At 52.3% G+C, this 17,239-nt stretch overlaps 5 protein-coding genes across 5 annotated transcripts; 4 read left to right on the top strand and 1 right to left on the bottom strand.

Moving 5' to 3' along the window:
- Positions 1-2,013: 2,013 nt before the first annotated feature.
- On the top strand, positions 2,014-2,748 carry BO97DRAFT_445754 (acetolactate decarboxylase; the record flags this gene model as incomplete). The annotated part of the gene is made up of 1 exon (XM_025698582.1): positions 2,014-2,748. Exon 1 carries the CDS (start codon positions 2,050-2,052, stop codon positions 2,746-2,748), a length of 699 nt encoding a protein of 232 aa, XP_025548275.1. The 5' UTR covers positions 2,014-2,049.
- Positions 2,749-4,203: 1,455 nt separating this feature from the next.
- Positions 4,204-9,005, top strand: BO97DRAFT_472688 (putative ABC multidrug transporter; the record flags this gene model as incomplete). The annotated part of the gene is made up of 8 exons (XM_025700159.1): positions 4,204-4,661; positions 4,726-6,052; positions 6,106-6,315; positions 6,370-6,991; positions 7,053-7,531; positions 7,580-8,361; positions 8,414-8,756; positions 8,817-9,005. The coding sequence occupies 8 exons, from the start codon at positions 4,204-4,206 to the stop codon at positions 8,946-8,948; spliced, it is 4,353 nt and encodes a 1,450-aa protein (XP_025548276.1). The 3' UTR covers positions 8,949-9,005.
- Positions 9,006-9,484: 479 nt separating this feature from the next.
- On the top strand, positions 9,485-10,045 carry BO97DRAFT_427796 (uncharacterized protein; the record flags this gene model as incomplete). The annotated part of the gene is made up of 1 exon (XM_025697233.1): positions 9,485-10,045. One exon carries the CDS (start codon positions 9,485-9,487, stop codon positions 10,043-10,045), a length of 561 nt encoding a protein of 186 aa, XP_025548277.1.
- Positions 10,046-11,648: 1,603 nt separating this feature from the next.
- BO97DRAFT_190222 (uncharacterized protein) lies at positions 11,649-14,733 on the bottom strand. The gene is made up of 5 exons (XM_025690455.1): positions 14,235-14,733; positions 13,764-14,160; positions 13,183-13,700; positions 11,771-13,122; positions 11,649-11,708 (listed from the first exon to the last, which is right to left on the bottom strand). Coding segments are annotated over exons 1-5 (2,601 nt in total). The 5' UTR covers positions 14,568-14,733; the 3' UTR covers positions 11,649-11,707.
- Positions 14,734-15,765: 1,032 nt separating this feature from the next.
- On the top strand, positions 15,766-16,989 carry BO97DRAFT_352704 (uncharacterized protein; the record flags this gene model as incomplete). Its single annotated transcript, XM_025692031.1, has 5 exons — positions 15,766-16,137; positions 16,193-16,271; positions 16,341-16,449; positions 16,533-16,771; positions 16,886-16,989. The coding sequence occupies 5 exons, from the start codon at positions 15,766-15,768 to the stop codon at positions 16,987-16,989; spliced, it is 903 nt and encodes a 300-aa protein (XP_025548279.1).
- Positions 16,990-17,239: the final 250 nt, after the last annotated feature.

Raw genomic sequence — 17,239 nt, forward strand, 5'->3', positions numbered from 1 at the left:
GACCCCGAATAACCAATGCATAGGCTTTAACTGAGAAACATTTGACCACGGAGCGAGGCCTGTTGTGTAGGTAGTGGATGGGTACATCGACGAACAGACGGACAGGTCCTGGTGCTTGATTTGATTGATGAAACATTAAATTATATAATCTATACACCCCGCCTCGTCAAAAGTATTCTGACTCGATGTTGGTGATATGTTGTCTCGCGTGCAGAAAAACGCTGCAAATTTTGTATCGGGTATAATGTGACATGAGAGAAAGGTTCCTGGAAAGACAGGTGCTTTTGAGACATGGAAAGAAAATCGTGTGGTATCATGATATCCGTTGGTGTTGTGGTGGGGCTTGTGTGGCTTTGTTGAGAATCGTGCTCGATAAGCTATTCTTTCGGCCTCGCTCGCAGAATTGGTGGTAGTGATGTAGATGAAGCGGGAAGCTTAACACTAGAGTCAATGCATATTGTTAGTAGTCCGTGCGAAGGACGGGTTGGCAGATCTCCACATACATCTACCAGTGGCCCTGTCCAGCATAACGACCTGCGGGGAAGTTATATTCGTCTTCCCAGTGCTGCTTTGCGGCCAATCCAACTTTCCACAACTCCCAGTGTCTGCGTAACCGTGACTTGAAGTTGCTCCCTGTGGAGGGATGTTGATGTAGTGAATCCAAGAGTTTGAGCTCTAATGACGATCGTGCGCTCATTTTGAACAGTTTGTGATGCCACAGCAAGCATACAAGCAGTTGAAAAAGATCAAGGCCTTGTTTCTACGATCTGGGATAATAAGGCTGATGGTGTATCCTTATATGCCTCACACAGCGACATCGTCAGATACTCGGTTTTCTCTCGGAACGGAGATACCTCGGATCGAGGAGGGAGATCGCTCGGACTTCAATTTTTGCACTGAACCACTCCGTAACTTCCCGCATTTTCCATGCTTCTTGAGGTAATTGGGCCTTACAGCGGCAGCCTCAACGACCAAAGGGCGCGTACAACTGTGTGTGCAGCATCTTGATCGCGGCCTTCTCCGAGCAACTGCAGAATTTTTCTTCTGCCTATAGGACCAGGATTAGCCTAGAAGACACGAATTGACTCAGCGCCCGATCAGCGAAAACTTTTTCAACCAAGCAAAGAAGCATGCGAATAGATATTCCGAACGTTGGCAACCGTTTTGCACTGAGAACTGACAGGGTTGTTGCAATGACCTCAGTAGATGCAAAAGGCGCCGCAACCGAGCTGGGCCAGAACGCAGCGCATGAGCCCCACTATCCCTCCTCAATCGCACCAATCGTGCAGCCACACCTCTTTTCACCCTGTCCCCAGGCTTCCCAGGCTCCAGTCTGCTACCGCCTGCTTGTCTGGGGAGGAATCCGGCAAATGCTTGGACTCGGTTTCGGCTGACCCTCCTCTCCTCATAAGAAGTGCTCTGCTGCGGCGCCTTATATCAGTTGGACCCCGGTTGCAAATATCATCTAGAGGCATAGCGATTTGCGTATATTGTTTCCCATTCATTGATCTTGACCCATGAGGCGAAGAGTGTAATCAGTACCTCTTGTGACCCTTTGTAATGTGGCTCTTCTTCGCTCCTCCGCCACGCACTAAATGCTATCGTCAAACAAAAACGATTGCTTTGTCTTACTGTATATCAGAGTGACATGAGGAATTAAGAGAAGCTCTATAGCAGCGTCAAACTACCAAAACATGTACCTTGAGTCGGACGCCTCCAGTGTCGGAACACCCAATCGGAAAGGCATCCGCACATGACTCTCACAGCCCTGACCCCTCAGGGACATGCTACTCCGTAACCTAATCTGTCAAGGGTCCCGGTTAGAGTCGATAGCGCAGCCAACATGGCAGGTGGTTCAAGAAGATTGTTTGACTCAAGCCATTCGGCCTCAGGCTTGCATACCATAGCCGGGTTCGCCGGCATCGGCGCCCCAAAGGAAACTAGCGTCTACACTCATAGATAGCCCCGCACAAGCTGCAGCAACGAGCTATCAACATCCCACCACCTCATCACCACATCTCCAGTGCGACAAGAAGTAAAGCAAGCAGAATGAATCACATCCACCAATACTGCGTCTTCAGCGCCCTGATGCAGGGCTTCTCCTCCGACGGCGCGACCGTATCCGACATCCTTTCCAAATGCAACCACGGCCTTGGCACGGTGTGCAGCCTGAACGGCGAGATCATCATCGTCGACGGCGAGGCCTACCACTTCACGCCGGACGACCAACTGCACAAACTGGCGCCAACCGACCGCATGCCCATGATCGTTGCCACAGACTTTCAGCCAACCCTCACCAAATCCCTGGACGCACTGCACATGGACACCCTCAAGGAGGCCCTGCACCCGTTCTTCCCCGCCAAGCAGAATAACTTCATCGCTGTTCGGGTGGACGCCACGTTCCGACGCATCGTCTACCGCATTGGCGGGCCGCAAGTCCGCCCGCGCGAGCCCCTGCTCGAGCTGGCCAAGCGCCAGACGGTCAAGACCTACGAGAACATCACCGGCACGCTGTTCGGGTTCTACTCCCCGCCCTACACCAATGGGATCTGCGTCGCCGGCTTTCACCTGCATTTTCTATCCGAGGACCGTCGTGCGGGCGGACATATCCTGGAGTTCGAGGCGGAGAATGTCGAGCTGAAGGCGGCTGTAAATACGCATGTACATCTCGAGTTTCCCGAGTCGGAGGCATTTAATGAGGAGCTGATGCAGCCAGAGTTGGCCAAGGACTTGCATTTAGCAGAGTGAATATGGACTGTATGTTACCAAAAGGATCAAGTTAATAGAGACGGCTCTTGCTGGTTGGTGAGATCTGCGCGATTGTGATATCGTCCCTTGCGTTGCCCCTTTTTCTGACGTGGCAGGCCCCAGATGACGCGTTCCTTCCCTGTATATAACATTTGACACATGGAATAGAGCTGCCCAAGCTTTGCCGGAGAATGGACTGACACTCTCATTCGGGTCTGTTTCAAGGTGACGGTTATTGCTGATTGAGAGATTTCAGTCTGACGCGGTCGATGTAAATGACGTCATGGGCTCCTGGCCGACCTTCAAGGTGCTCGAAACTCCCCCCAACATCAAGATATGGATTGGGGTGTACATCATGTGCTGCAGAGACTCCCGGTTGCTTTCGTTGACGGGCGCCATTGATTTTTTTCATGCTAACGCTAAAGCCCGTATGTTATCACAGCACTGCCCCCAACGTGCCAAGAATTGGATATATATTCCCGTGGCTGACATTTGACGCTGCACTGTCGAGTCGGAAAATACTGGTCGGAACCAACCAAGCTTTGGTAAGGGGGCAGAGGAGGAATACGTATCATGACTGTCAATCTCGGACTGTTATTTGTTCTGGTCAATTGGGGCAGATGATAGTGATTGTCAACTATAGTACACACTCCTCTGACTCCGGCGACGGCAAGCCGGAAGACGGAGTCCGCGGACCCCGAGATGTATATTTGCCCTGACTCATGAGCACATTCCACGCCAAGTTCCAACAGCACCGCTGCAATGACTGATATGCAGCGCGCTCATCTTTGTAGTTACGAGTCAATCGTATTCTGGGATCACCCTACCCTGTTCGCAAGGGCATCAGCTACTGCTAGGGACATCCACCCCTTGGATTATTGGATAAGTACTTGGTGGGTCCCCTGCTTCTCCCCCGAGCTGCCTAATGCGGCAAAAAGATCGCTGGAAATTGGCAGTCTCCATTCCTGATAGACGCCAACCTCGCTAGCATTCTCCGCTCAGCGCCAGTGCACCTATCAAAGCGATCGGCTATTCGAGAAAGTGAAATTCTAGACGCAAGAATGCGGCAGTTCCCTGGTTCTCGCCAGTCGTTCAGCTTGCCAACAAGCGGATCATTGACATTAAAGTTCTTGAGAACCCAAGGATTCCCCTCCCCGCGTCTAGGGCTGCAAACGCAAAACCGTAATCATTACTCAATAAAATTAGCCTCTTCGATCATCTCACGGCAGGCGCCTAGACCAACTGTATCTTGGCTTCCTTTTTGGTGGTTCCGGGGGCAGTGGCCCGTGTATGTAAACTACTAACTACCCCGCGGCCTCCGATCCACACGGTCACCAGCACCTTGGGCTTAAATATCGCGTGCTCGTCGCTGGGTTTCTTTGATCAAGGGTATTCAGATCAGACCTCCTGGACTCTTTTTTCCTTCTTTGCTGATGGGCTTGCGTTTAATGAAGCATGCCTCCCCACCCTGTTCCACACTTGCATTCCTCTGCCGCCTCCCCGGAGGGGCCGAGGGATCATGATGACGGGGCACCATCTTCGCATGTGTTTCTGTCGCGGGAGGATGAGGATGAGCTGGCAGAGATCCATCGCACGCTGACTGCACCGAGACGGCAGGATGCGCGCGAATATGCGGAGCCACATTCTTCCTTTGATAAATTCTTGGACGAGGAGGTGCGGGCTGGGAAGATGAAGTCCAACCTTGGGGTTTGCTTCCAGTCCCTGTCCACGTGGGGTGATGGAGAAGAACATGTAAAGGTCAAGACCCTCGGGACGGCTCTGTGGCGCACTTTGACGCTGCAGGATGTCTACGAGTGGACGATCAAGCCGTGGGTGTCGAAGAAGAAGCCCGAAGATGGGCGACAGTTGATCCGTGATTTCTCGGGTGTGGTGCGGAGCAGTGAGATGATGCTGTAAGTTCGAAGCAGAAGCCCAGCATGCTAGCAACCGCATTAACCAGTCAATTTGCTCTCATAGTGTTCTAGGACGACCCGGAGCAGGATGCTCGACCTTCTTGAAAACTATCGCCGGCGACCATGCGTCGTACCTCGGAGTGACCGGATCCATCGACTACTCTGGCCTGAGCCTGAAGGAAGTCAAGACTCACTACCGTGGCCAGGTCGCCTACTCCCCGGAGGACGACGTGCACTTTCCCACCCTCAACGTCCGTCAAACACTAGAGTTCGCGTTGCAGTGCAAGACGCCCAAGCGCTACCGCGACCGCATCCCCCGCTACCTCGAGATCTACGGTCGCGTCTTCGCCATGTCTCACACGATGGATACTCTGGTTGGAAACGAGTTCATTCGGGGTGTATCCGGTGGTGAGCGCAAACGTATCTCCATCATCGAGTCGCTCGCCACCGACTCCGCCGTGATGTGCTGGGATAACTCGACTAGGGGGTTGGACGCCTTGTCGGCGCTGGACTACGCACGCAGTCTCCGCATCATGACCGATACGTGCGGCAAGGCCACCCTGATGACGCTGTACCAGGCCTCGGACGCCATCTACGACCTGGTCGACAAGGTCCTGCTCATCGACGAGGGCCGCATGCTCTACCAGGGTCCGGCGCGCGATGCAAAGCGCTACTTTGAGGACCTTGGCTACGAGTGTGCGGACATGCAAACGGTGTCTGACTTCCTCACGAGCGTCCCCATCCCCGAACGACGACGGTTCAAGCCGGGTTGGGAGAGCCGTGCGCCGAAGGGAGCGGAGGAATTGGAGAGGGCGTTCCGTGCCAGCAGTGCATATGAAGCCGTGGAACGGGACATGCAGGCCTACGAGGATCAGCGCTTAGGTGGCAGGAGTAGCCAGGTATCGTCAGACGACACGGACACTGGAAGCCTGGAGGAGTTTAAAAAGGCCGTGCAGACGGAGAAGTCGCGCTTCGTCTCGCCCAAGTCCCCCTACACCGTCTCTCTCTTCCGGCAGATCGTGCTCTGCGCTCGGCGCCAGGTGTGGCAGACCAAAAACCACATGGGGCCGATTTACATCAAGCTAATGTCCGCCGTGGTGTATGGCTTGCTGATTGGGTCGCTGTTCTACGACATGCCTCAAACATCTGAGGGACTCTACTCGCGTGGTGGTGTGGTCTTCTACTCTTCGCTCATGCTGGCCTGGCTGCAGATGTCCGAGCTGGAAGAGGCAATGCAGGGACGCGACATTCTCAGTCGTCAGAAGAAGTTTGCTTTCGTTCGCCCCAGCGCCGTGTGTCTGGCACGTATGTTATCTGACATCGTGCTTCTGTCCACCATCAGTGCTCTGTTCCAGGTCGTGGTTTACTTCCTTTCTGGACTGAAGTCTAACGTACGTCCAGCCCATCCCCGCCTTATCTGTAGAGGATGCTAACCATACACTAGGCTGGATCATTTTTCATAGACTACTTGTTCATCCTCCTCTGCGCGCTCGCTCTGACAGCCCAATTCAGACTCTTTGCTGCATTCTCGAGGACGTTCGAGGTTGCCCTTCGTTATACTGGTATTTCTGTTTTGACGTGTATTGTTCTTGGTGGATATGTCATCTCGCGAGAGAGGCTCATCAATCTTGTCCCTTGGGTAGGGTGGATTGCCGTAAGCGGCCCTGCAACCTTCCAGTTATTGGAATTGCACTGACTTGTCAACCAGTATACCACACCGGTAATCTACACATTCGAGGCGATGATGGCTGCCGAATTCCACAACACTGACTTCGCCTGCTCTCCTGGCTCAATTGTGCCCTCTGGCCCCAGTTACACTGATCCCGCCTACCAGACCTGCGGATACTACGGAAGTCGCATCGGTACGACCATCATCCGCGGCGACGACTACATGGAATCGCACTTTGGCTTCTACTACAAGAACGTCTGGCGCAATTTCGGCATTCTGTGCCTCTTCACCGTGGTCTACATGGCTGCAACGTGCTGGGTCTCTGAGATCAAGGAGTGGGAGTCTTCCAGCGCAGGTCCGATCCAGTACAAGAGTTCGCAGAAGAAGCTCCGAAGAAACCAGATGGTTCGGGACGAGGAAGGAGGTGCAGTGCAAGTGGATGTAAAGGGTGTGCCTGCTGCTCGCGGACTTCCAAATCCGGATCAAGCACACGAGCAGGCAGCAGTCCTTGCCTGTAAGTCGACGTTCACGTGGGAGAACCTCGAGCTGCATGTGCAGATCGGAAAGGAGTCCCGGAGGTTGCTGAACAAGGTGTCTGGGTACTGCAAACCGGGGAGCTTGACGGCCTTGGTTGGTTCGTCTGGCGCGGGAAAGTCGACCTGTAAGTTGGATCTGCAACTACTGCAATCACTGGGGATGGGCTGTGCGCTGACGAGATATAGTGTTGACTGCTCTTACACAACGCCAGAGCTCGGGTGATTTGACCGGCACGATGTTCGTGGACGGACGTCCCACCGATGGGTCGTATAATCGCCGTATTGGCTATTGTCAGCAAATGGACATTCATGACGAGAGCAGCACCATTCGCGAAGCATTTGAGTTTTCGGCACTGCTTAGACAGAACCAGAACGTTCCTGATGCGGAGAAACTGGCCTACGTCAACGTTGTTCTGGCTACGCTCGACCTGGTTGACTTGCAAGACGCTGTGATCGGCTGTCTGGACATCGAAAAGAAGAAGCGCGTCACGATCGGTGTGGAGCTTTGTGGGAAGCCCGAATTGGTCTTGTTTCTGGATGAGCCGACGAGTGGTCTTGACAGCCAAGGTGCTTCAAGCATCGTGGCGTTGTTGAGAAAGCTGGCTGATCAGGGCTTGGCTGTCCTTTGCACGATCCACCAGGCTAATCAGGAACAGTTTGAGGAGGTAAGTCTCCTGCCCGGTTGAGCAGGGAAATGATACTGACATGCTTAGTTCGATCGAGTCCTGGCACTCAGCCCCGGTGGCAACACGTACTACTTTGGTGAAGTCGGAGCTTCAGGCCGTGCTATCTTTGACTACTTCGGAAAGCACGGTCACAAGCCCGAGAATGTCACAAATGCAGCAGATTACCTCATTGAGATTGCCGTGAGTGGTATGAAAGATGCAGAGAAGAGTGTGAATTGGGTCGACGTGTGGAACCAGTCCAGCGAGTTCGCGGCGGTTAGGGCTGAGATCCAGGCCATCCGCGGGCAGGACAACGCGACTGATCCAGCCAGCGTCCACAAGCCTTCCTCCCCATCCTTCTATCGCCAGGTGAAGCTGCTGTCCGCCCGAACGCTGCGACAGTACTGGCGCAGCCCCGAATACCCCTACTCGCGACTCTACGCCTCCTTCGCCCACGCCCTCCTCGACGGCCTAACATTCTACCAGCTCGGTAATAGCGCCACGGACCTGGAGTCCAAAGCTTTCCTCTGCTTCCTGTGTCTGATGCTTGTCCCCGAGTTTATCAACGCTATCTCCATGCGCTTCGTCTTGAACCGAGACATCTGGCTGGCTCGCGAGGGTCCCAGCGGCATGTACGGGTGGGTTGCATTCTGTACGACCCAGATTCTCTGCGAGATGCCGCTGGCAATCGGGTCCGGCGTGATGTTCTACCTCATCTGCTACTTCACTGCCGGGCTTCCGTACGGGTTTGCGGCCGGGTACAGTTTTCTCATGTTCTTCCTGTTCTTCCTCTTCGCGACGTCGTGGGGACAGTGGATCGCCGCGCTCAGGTGAGTCAGCTTTCCGTCCAACTTGGAAGATATACTAACATAGTGCCTCAAGTGCTGACGCAACCATCGCCGCTACCCTGATGCCATTCTTCATCACCATGTGCGAGCTGTTCAACGGCATCATCCAACCGCACGACAAGATGCCCGCCTTCTGGAAGTACACGATGTACTACCTCACCCCCTTCACCTACTGGATCGGCGGCGTTCTGACCTCCGTCCTGCGCGGCGCGCCCGTCATCTGCGAGCAGGATGAACTGAGCTTCTTCCGTAGCCCCGCGAACATGACCTGCGGCGAGTATGCCGGGCCGTGGCTTGCGGAGAAGGGCGTGGGGTATCTGTCGAATCCAAACGACTATGATATCTGCGGGTACTGCGATTATAGCTCTGGAGATGAGGTGAGCCTCCCCTCTAAGGAAGGGTTTCAAGAATGGCCGTGCTAACTGGAACTGGAACAGTACCTCTCGCAGATCGGTCTCGATTCATCGTATATCTGGCCGTATTTTGGAATTTTCTTGGCCTACGTTGTGTTCAACTACTCGGTTGTGTATTTGTTGGTTTACCTCCGGTCGGTGAAGAAGTTGTTTTGAGAGTGAGCCTTGACATTTGGATTTTCGGGATGCGGTGTATATAGTGGCAGATTCTCGTATATATTAGATCTAGAATTGTTTATGCTAAACCTAGCCCTTACAGATACTAGATCTTGATGTATCTGTATATGGATTACAGGTATGCTGACGTACACAAGTCCTCACCAAGAACGTAGAAACGATCGATTAGCTCCCAGAACCCTTGACAGAAATACCATGAACAAGTAAGAAGAAGAGGTTGTCCTGAAAAGACAACCGCAGCGAATGCTTGATCTGTACCCATATGTCAAATCATCCGCATTTTCATCGTCCGACTCCGCTTCTGCTGATATTCTTCCCAACATTGAAGAGACGTAGAACTCAAAGTGGTACCGCAAGTCAGGAAATGGAAACTCAGGGCAGCTAACAGGATTATTCGCTTTGGCATTATATTGTAATCCTGGCCTAATACGCAAGTGACCCGGTGCACCGGCGCCGTCACCCTCACCTACGCCACCTACACGCTCGACACATCCCCCCTCGAGGACATTATCAACATGGTGCAGGCAGAGGTCTTGAACGACACGTCCACGCGCGGTACCTCCTTCAGCACCCTGCCTGTCCACGCGGACTGGCTTCTGGCCCCATGGTCGGTGGACAAGGTCAACGGCACTGTGCCCGCCACCTGCACCGCCGCCAGCGCGATGCTCGCGGCTTATCAGGATGAAACCAACGTTATGTCCGTGGTTATCTGGAATGTGATGCACTTGAACTCGATGCTGCATGCCCTCTCGTTGGCGGGGTATACCACCTACAACGCGACAGCGTCGGAGGAACGGCAGGGGCACCCCTATGCCACACACTTGCCCTCTTGGGCTTCGATCCAGGTCTGGGCGTTTGGACTTGACTCAATCACTAGCAAGATTGGGGCGGTTATAGTGATTGTTGGGGCTGTGATTGTGCTGATGGGTGTGTTGCTAGATCTCAAGCCGACACGGTCGCCGACGGAGCTGCTTGTCGAGGCTCTGGCGTTTTCTGAGTCCAAGGGGAGACGTGAGAGAGATGCGGAGATCTATCGGACAGGGTATGATCAAAGAGCACGACGCGTTGCTGTTTGAGTCGTTGCTGGAAATTCAGGAAGTCGAGATGTGTGGTTCGGCAGAGAGTAGTGTTTAGAATGTCTTGCCGGGTTTCATATTATGGCTTTATGACGTGATGAAGAGACAGATAATGTGGAGGAGGGTGTATCGCTGGAATAACTATGATTCTATGCATGATATCTAGATTCATCATCTACCTTGGCCGATATATAAGACTGCAGCTATAACACTGCAGCTATGATTACGCCTAGCAATGCAACACAAATGGTCCCATATCACTTTCTGTGAGAGCCTCAAGCCTCAATGGTCCTTGCTCACCGCCTTCCCCGGTGGTTCGGCCACGTATGATATAGCCTCACCTAGTTAGCCGGAATCGATTCCTCTTCGTGCCTCCATCACTTTCATTATTCTGACGCAGAGTCAATGAGTGCCTCACCTTGCGCATGATGCTGAAGCAAATCATTGATTGTGAAGCCGTCATTTGTCGTTGCCTCGAGATCAGCGCCTCTATCTTCAAGCAGCTTCAATACCAGCTTATGCCCATTCCAAGCCGCTCGATGTGCAGCTGTCCACCCCTCGGCATCTGTCGCTGAGATCACGGCTCCTTGATCTAAAAGCTGCTCAACCCTACTCTGTTCGCCCCCCCTTGCTGCAATGATAAGCGGTGTCTGGCCCTGGTTGTCGCGAGCTTCGAGAGAGTCCCCGCGTTCTAGAAGACGGCGGACGCAATTAATACTTCCAGCGCTGGCAGCAGCGTGTATGGGGGTGATCCCTTCCGAGGTCGCACGCGCGTGAATATCAGCCCCGTTAGCCAGTAGCAGATCGACTACCTCAACGTGGCCGTACTTTGCCGCGAGATGCAAAGGTGTTTGCCTCGGGGGGCCCTCTTCTGCTTCGCCGCCGTAGTTTACATTTGCACCGTGTTGCAGCAGCATAGCAGCAGCTTCGGTACGTCCTGCACCACAGGCCAATGCAAGCATGCTGCTGCGAAAAATATCTGATATGCTCATACCGTTGCTCATTGCGGGCAAATGGTCATGAAAATAAAGGTTTAACTCCGCAGCAATTGGGTTTGGGTCCGTGCCAGTCACCATGATGTGCCGGAGGAGTTCCACCCTACCTGCTAGGGCTGCATAAATGTAAGCAATGCTAGCAGTTAGCTGAGGCCGCCTTTGATCATTGTAACTAGTGAATTCCGGATCGACGCCTTTATTCAACAGCTCGAGGCACATGACTTCAGTCGAAGCCTTAGTGCTCTTTGCAACCCTATTCATAGCCTCCTCTCCCCGTGTCGTGCCCGGAATCACGTCACCGTGTCGGTTCTTCCGTGAGGGAAAATAATGATTGAGTGGAACTTGGAGCTCCAACATATATGTCAACACGTCCCAGTGGCCTTCTTCTGCTGCAGCGCAGAAGGCATCATCATAGACGCTGGTTGGGTCAGAAACGTTCGCTCCCGCTGTGACCAAGGCTTTGATTATATGAAGATGGCCATGGCTTGCGGCAATATGCATGGCCGCTGGATCGTTGGCATATGCCCCAGCTTCGAGGAGAACGTTTAAGACGCTCAAATGACCCGCCATTGCTGCACATTGAAGAGGTTCGGACTTTATATCTCCGCCATCTTCCGCTGTTGTACTGTTCGGATTTGCATCCAAGTCGAGAAGAAGTCGTGCGGCCTCTGGGCAGTCATCTATGCTGGCCCTACTCAAAAGATGATGTTCAAGGAGGAACTTTTCATACCAAATATTTAGTCGGACGCCTCTGATTCCCAACCACTGCAATGTTGCGAGATGACCTTCACTGTCGCCAATAGTCATGCCTAGCGCGGTGGCCAGGCATTCGATGCGAATCTTTCGGTTTTTAATGGCGCTGTAAAAAACCGGCAAGGCATCTATTAACAAGTGGCATGCTGCTTCCACAAGAGCCAGGCCGTAAATGATGTCGAATTTCAAGTTAGACCTCCACCATGGCCTAAGAGATACAGTTCGCTTGATCTCGGCTGCATCTCTCTCCTCACACAGTCTCTTCAGCATGATAAACATGGAGACTTCCTCATCGCCTGGCCACCATTTTCTTCCGTCATCGGGGTGGGAGGATTTCCACATCTGAGCCATACCGAAAGCAAAAGTGCTAGTATCGGGATTCTCTTGATTCTGCTCGGTATCACCAATTTCCACTGGCCCATCCTCCATCTTCCGGAGTACCGCGTTGTCATTACTCCGGTTGCTCGTTGAGCTTTTCGAGGCCAAAGATATAACCTGCGGAGTTGATTTGACGACAGTACAAGGAGTCATATCCAAGACTCGATCATTTGTAATGCTTCCCCCTTCACTAGAGAGAGCACGCTTAGCCTTAGGGATATATTCATTACTGTTCACCGGCTGCAGAGATTTTTCAGTCCGTTTAGAGGTACAACTTGATTTTGATGCGTTGGATGACACAGATAGCGAGATGTTTGGCGGCGGCGGCATTGTGTACACCAATCGTTCCAGCTGGCTTGAAGGTCGTTGGGCCGAGACGGCCGTGATAACATTAGATATGGTGCCTCTGTAGGGGGGATCGGCATATTCTATGCGGACAGGTGGTGCGTGAGGAACTGTGATTTGGTTTTCCCGACCCCATAGCCTTTCCCACTCCCACGATCTTTCACTGTCGTTCGGAGGGATTCTAGCTGGCTTTCGTGCCGGTGCCCATGCACTGGAGGGCTCTACCCCGGCAGCAAGCTGCGACGGGGCTGCAGTCTGCCCCGTCATATGGCTCACAAGTTCAGACAAAGGCTGGCCAGTCTCAATGTCCTGTTTCTGCAGATTTGGAGATGGATGCATGGTCTTGGTCTCTGGGAGACCTGGCTCCTTGCTTCGTGCATGGCCTGATACAAATCTCGGCTGCCCACTTTGACTGCTTCGAAACACCTTCTGGTGAATTCGGCTGTTCAAGGACAACAAGACCAGAATTGATAGACACAAGGTAGACATGGAGGTGACGACGAATGACCAGAGCGAAGCCTGCCCTCCAAGTGGTCGGATATTGATGGAAAAGAAAGAGCTTGCAAGGCTCAGTGGTGCGAACACAAACCCAAGATAAGACAGACGCTGGAGATCGCGGGCCTCGGTCATGGATTGCCTTGTTTCGTGCAGAGAGATCTTGCTAACCTGTTGTTCAATGAAATTGTCATACGCCGACTTGAGAGGTTCGAGCAGTCTGGATACGTCCTTAAATGCACGGACGGTTTCGTTTGTCTCAATTTTGATGCCTGGGCGCGAGTTTCTCTGAGTTCCAGCCATGATCTGCCTTAGATTCGACAACGACTGGTGCAGGTATTGAAGATGCCTCGACAATAGCTTTGCCTCTTTGCGAACATGGTCTCGGCTCTCTGCATCCCCGTACACGGCCGAAGTGTTGGCGTATGGTTCGTACAGACAAATCCATTTGCGGCGGTAAAGCTCTACTTGGCAAGCAAATGCTTTCGACAAGCCAGCAGTATAATCCCAGACCAAGCCTAGGGGATTGACCAGAATACTCCTCAGTTTCTCCTCACTCATGAATCGAAGTATAGCTTCGAATGCCTGGTGGGGCGTGCCATCATAGGACACAGCCGGTTGGTCAAGCGCTGAAGCGAATTTATTGAAGTCGATACCAAGGCAATTATCCTCAGTCGCTAGCATGAGTACTATGGCAGTGCTTGTCAGCAGGGCGTGACTTTGCTTTCAAATGCTTTATTACTAGTACTGACAGGTATGCCGGTATTTATTCGTCCCTCTCAGATGACCTAACGTCTTGGTGAGCATTGCCGCCGTGATGAAGTTTTGTTGATCCACTCCAAGACTGAAATCCAGCCACCTTCCGGTATTCTCATCAGCTTGCGTTTCATGTCTCGTCCATGTATGGGACCTGTAGACCAAGTGCTCCTGCTGATCCAGGTGCCGGAGCAATATCCCCGGCTCGACCTTCGTCGCTGCTGCAATGCGGCTCAAGACCTTGGGATCCGGTAAATAAGAGCTATGGCCATGGAACGGATGCAGAAGAGTCGTTGAGTCCCCGGCAGTGCGCGCCCTGGTCACGACAGGTGCGAGCTCATCTGAACTGAGTCTTTCCCGCAAATTACGACCCCTAGCGGTTCCCAACAATTGCTGTGCATTTCGTGCTCGCGTCAGCTCGGATCGAGCATGAATCATTCTTCGTTTCTTGGATTGAAGACACCTACCGCAATTCGAACCTGTTCATCAACGCCACTTATGGCAGTCACGAAGATGAGTCGCACCGCAGCTTCTGACGATCTGGTAGAAAGAGTCTGGTCGAGCTCCTCCAGAGTTGCGGGACACGAAATAGTGGGTGGTATAGGTGGTTCAAAGAAGTTCGCCACAATCGTACGCGTTCGTCCAGGCACAAACGGATACAATCTTTCCTTTTCGAACTCGGGGTCTTGTTGGAAGTAGCCTTTTAGCCAGTTGTAACGAGGATGTGTCCTGGAACTCGCCTCGAGAGTCGCGAGATACGCCCGTAACCCGGGGTCCTGATTACCTTCTCTCGCTGACATCTCGAATTTTGTCGCAGCGCGTGTCAGTTCAACTGACTTCTTGCACAAGAGAGTTGCCCTTGAGGAGTGAAGGATCCTTGCTGAGCGCTCCAGCAAACCCACTGCTACCCCGCGCGGCAATCTCAGGAGCTAAAAGCCATGAGTGCGAACTCCCAATTGCTCCACCATGAGTCTCCATTGGCTATGAGGTGCAGGGCTGGCGCATATAAGTCGAATCACTCGCCCTAATTGGGCTTTAGCGCTGATATCACGCATGAACCCAGATCCCTGATCGGTTTCCCAAGTCGGTTAGAGGCCGCATGCCATGTCATCTAGCGTGAGTCCGGGTCGCATGAGCAATGCCCGATGTTCGCATCACAATTTTGCTGCATCGGTGACGCCGCTGTCAGCTTTCGAACAGAAAAGCCTGCGATACCTGATAATATCGGATGTGGTATTCTCTGTACTCTCCCAGTCTATCTACGGTAGCTCACAACCCTCCGAGGGTATGTTGTCTCGACTCCGTCGATCGCGGGATATTCGCATCTGGTAAATGTGGTCATGCAAAGCACATTCCATAAGTTAGACTTAGTCAAGATTTTGTGACTCAGGGTCTAGGCCGAAATTCTCTTAGAAAGCAGCGCCTGACCAATGTACATCCAGTAGCTTGTTCTCGATTCCATGCCAAGGCCTTAGTGCTGATGAATCGATATTGAGCAAATCGCGCTAATTCGCGTCCCTTGGTATCAGTGGCTTTGTATCTTAATGTTGGTACCTTCGTAAATTACGATGGGGATAGTCAATGTTCGTCAAAACCTCAGCAATCGTGCATATAGACCCCGAAAAAGAGAAGTGGTGTACAGTACTGCTTAGTACTAAAGATGCTCAATCGGACGCGGATACACCCTCAAAAAGGACTAGGGCGAGGCCTTCGAGAACCTTGGTCATCGTCCAAATAGTGTGTCTTACCCTACTGTACTTCAAGTTCCTAGGTGTACTGCTAGGCTTAGCGTAGCTCCCTAGATCAAGCTCACACAAGGAATGACTCACTCAATTTCATGACTGACTCGAGTTGCGTGACACTCTTAGTCGTCTGGATGTATGATAATAAGTCCCCCTCCACGCCCTGACCTGCACACTTGCTGTATTAAATTGCACTATCTTTAGTTCCTCCACCCAGAAGTTTGCTCCCAATTCCGATTAGCGCGAAAGATACAACATGGCAGCAGATGTGCAAGCAAAGTTGACCTACCTCCAATGGCAGCCCAGCTATGCTCATATTCGCCCCTATCGAATCGGTCAATTCGTCACTCGACGGCGGCGGCAAAAGGAACGTGATAAAACGACTAACTTAGTCTTCCACGAGGCAGATCACGCCGAAACCATAAGAGACATTCGGGGATTGGCGCAAGATTCATTTCATCTTGACATCAATGGTTTTGTCTATCTACAATGCCCCCCACCGGCTCTGACGAAGCCTTGGGATTATTCGGATTCCCTCAAAGTTCGAAGTCTTTTTCTGCCCGAATGCGAGGCCATTCTAAAAAGGGAGGTTCAGGGAGCTGATGAGGTGATGATTTTCGATTGGAAAGTGAGTACCGCAGAATGTGAACATGTACCGAACACTAAATTTATAATTTGTGTAGATCAGAAAGAAGAAAAGCGCGAAGGAGCGACGGACGAGGAACCCTAATTTGCAGAGTTTCGCCAAGCAGGTTCATATCGGTAGGGTGACCACTATGTAGACGGTGCGAAGGTGTTGAGCCAGCAAGAACACTGCTGACAATATTAAAGACACGCTTCTTACGCGGGACAAGATTGGAACCCCGATGATGGAACGGATCCGAAATCATCTTCCTGAAGAATCACACCATCTTCTTGCTGGACGGGTTCGATTGATCAAGTAAGTACCAAGGTTGCCCGTACAGAAATTCTAGCCTTGTCGTTCCCCCCTCCGAGCGTCGAGCCCTAACTGGTGAGAATTAGCCTGTGGCGACCAATCAGTGGACCGATCCACGACCACCCGCTTGCTGTGTGTGATGGGCGTACCCTAGATCCATCGAAGGTAATTGAAACGGATATGATACTGGGAAATTACAATGGCACTCTGCTCTATCCACAGTATGATCCAAGTGGATCCTCTCAATGGTATTTTATGAGTGGACAGGATGTCGAGGATGTGCTGCTTTTCAAGGGGTTTGACTCTAACGAGAATAGCGTGAAGTGTAAGTGACACACCATGCGGATTGTCGGTCTTCCCGCTATCGATTAGACCCTTCGGAGTTGCCCGGGCAGAAGAGGCCGTGCAATAGACTTTTGGCTAATAAGGCTCATTGCAGATGCCCCTCATACATCATTTGTTCCCGGAAATGCCCCAGAGACATCGTGTCCTAGGGTCAGCGTCGAGGTGAGAGCATTGGTCTTTTCGCACCCGGAGCAATAACATCTATGTTACAGGTACATCAGTCCTCCGTATCCATGAACAAGGATTTTGGAAATCCTATTAGGGATAGAATAAGCAAGAGGTGCCCAGCCTGTAGCCCCATGAATCTCGGGGTATCTCCACCCGCGCGACCTTGGTACAGTCGCAGGAAATTAATTTGCACCCCCCCCCTCTCCCCCAATGTTTGGTTCTAGTGATACCGCCTTCTTGAAGCGCTCACACACCGCCTAAAATATATGGGAAGAAGCTG

Source organism: Aspergillus homomorphus, assembly GCF_003184865.1.
Source record: "Aspergillus homomorphus CBS 101889 unplaced genomic scaffold BO97scaffold_41, whole genome shotgun sequence".
Classification (NCBI taxonomy): Eukaryota; Fungi; Ascomycota; class Eurotiomycetes; order Eurotiales; family Aspergillaceae; genus Aspergillus; species Aspergillus homomorphus.

What these genes read in the sequence shown, in the direction of transcription:
- BO97DRAFT_190222 (XM_025690455.1), bottom strand. Translation starts at nt 14,567, where the DNA reads ATGTCAGCGAGAGAAGGTAATCAGGACCCCGGGTTACGGGCGTATCTC. An exon ending in ATGAACAGGTTCGAATTGCG is followed by an intron (nt 14,161 to 14,234) that starts GTAGGTGTCTTC and finishes CGAAATGCACAG; the next exon opens with CAATTGTTGGGAACCGCTAG. An exon ending in ACAATTTCATTGAACAACAG is followed by an intron (nt 13,123 to 13,182) that starts GTTAGCAAGATC and finishes CGCGATCTCCAG; the next exon opens with CGTCTGTCTTATCTTGGGTT.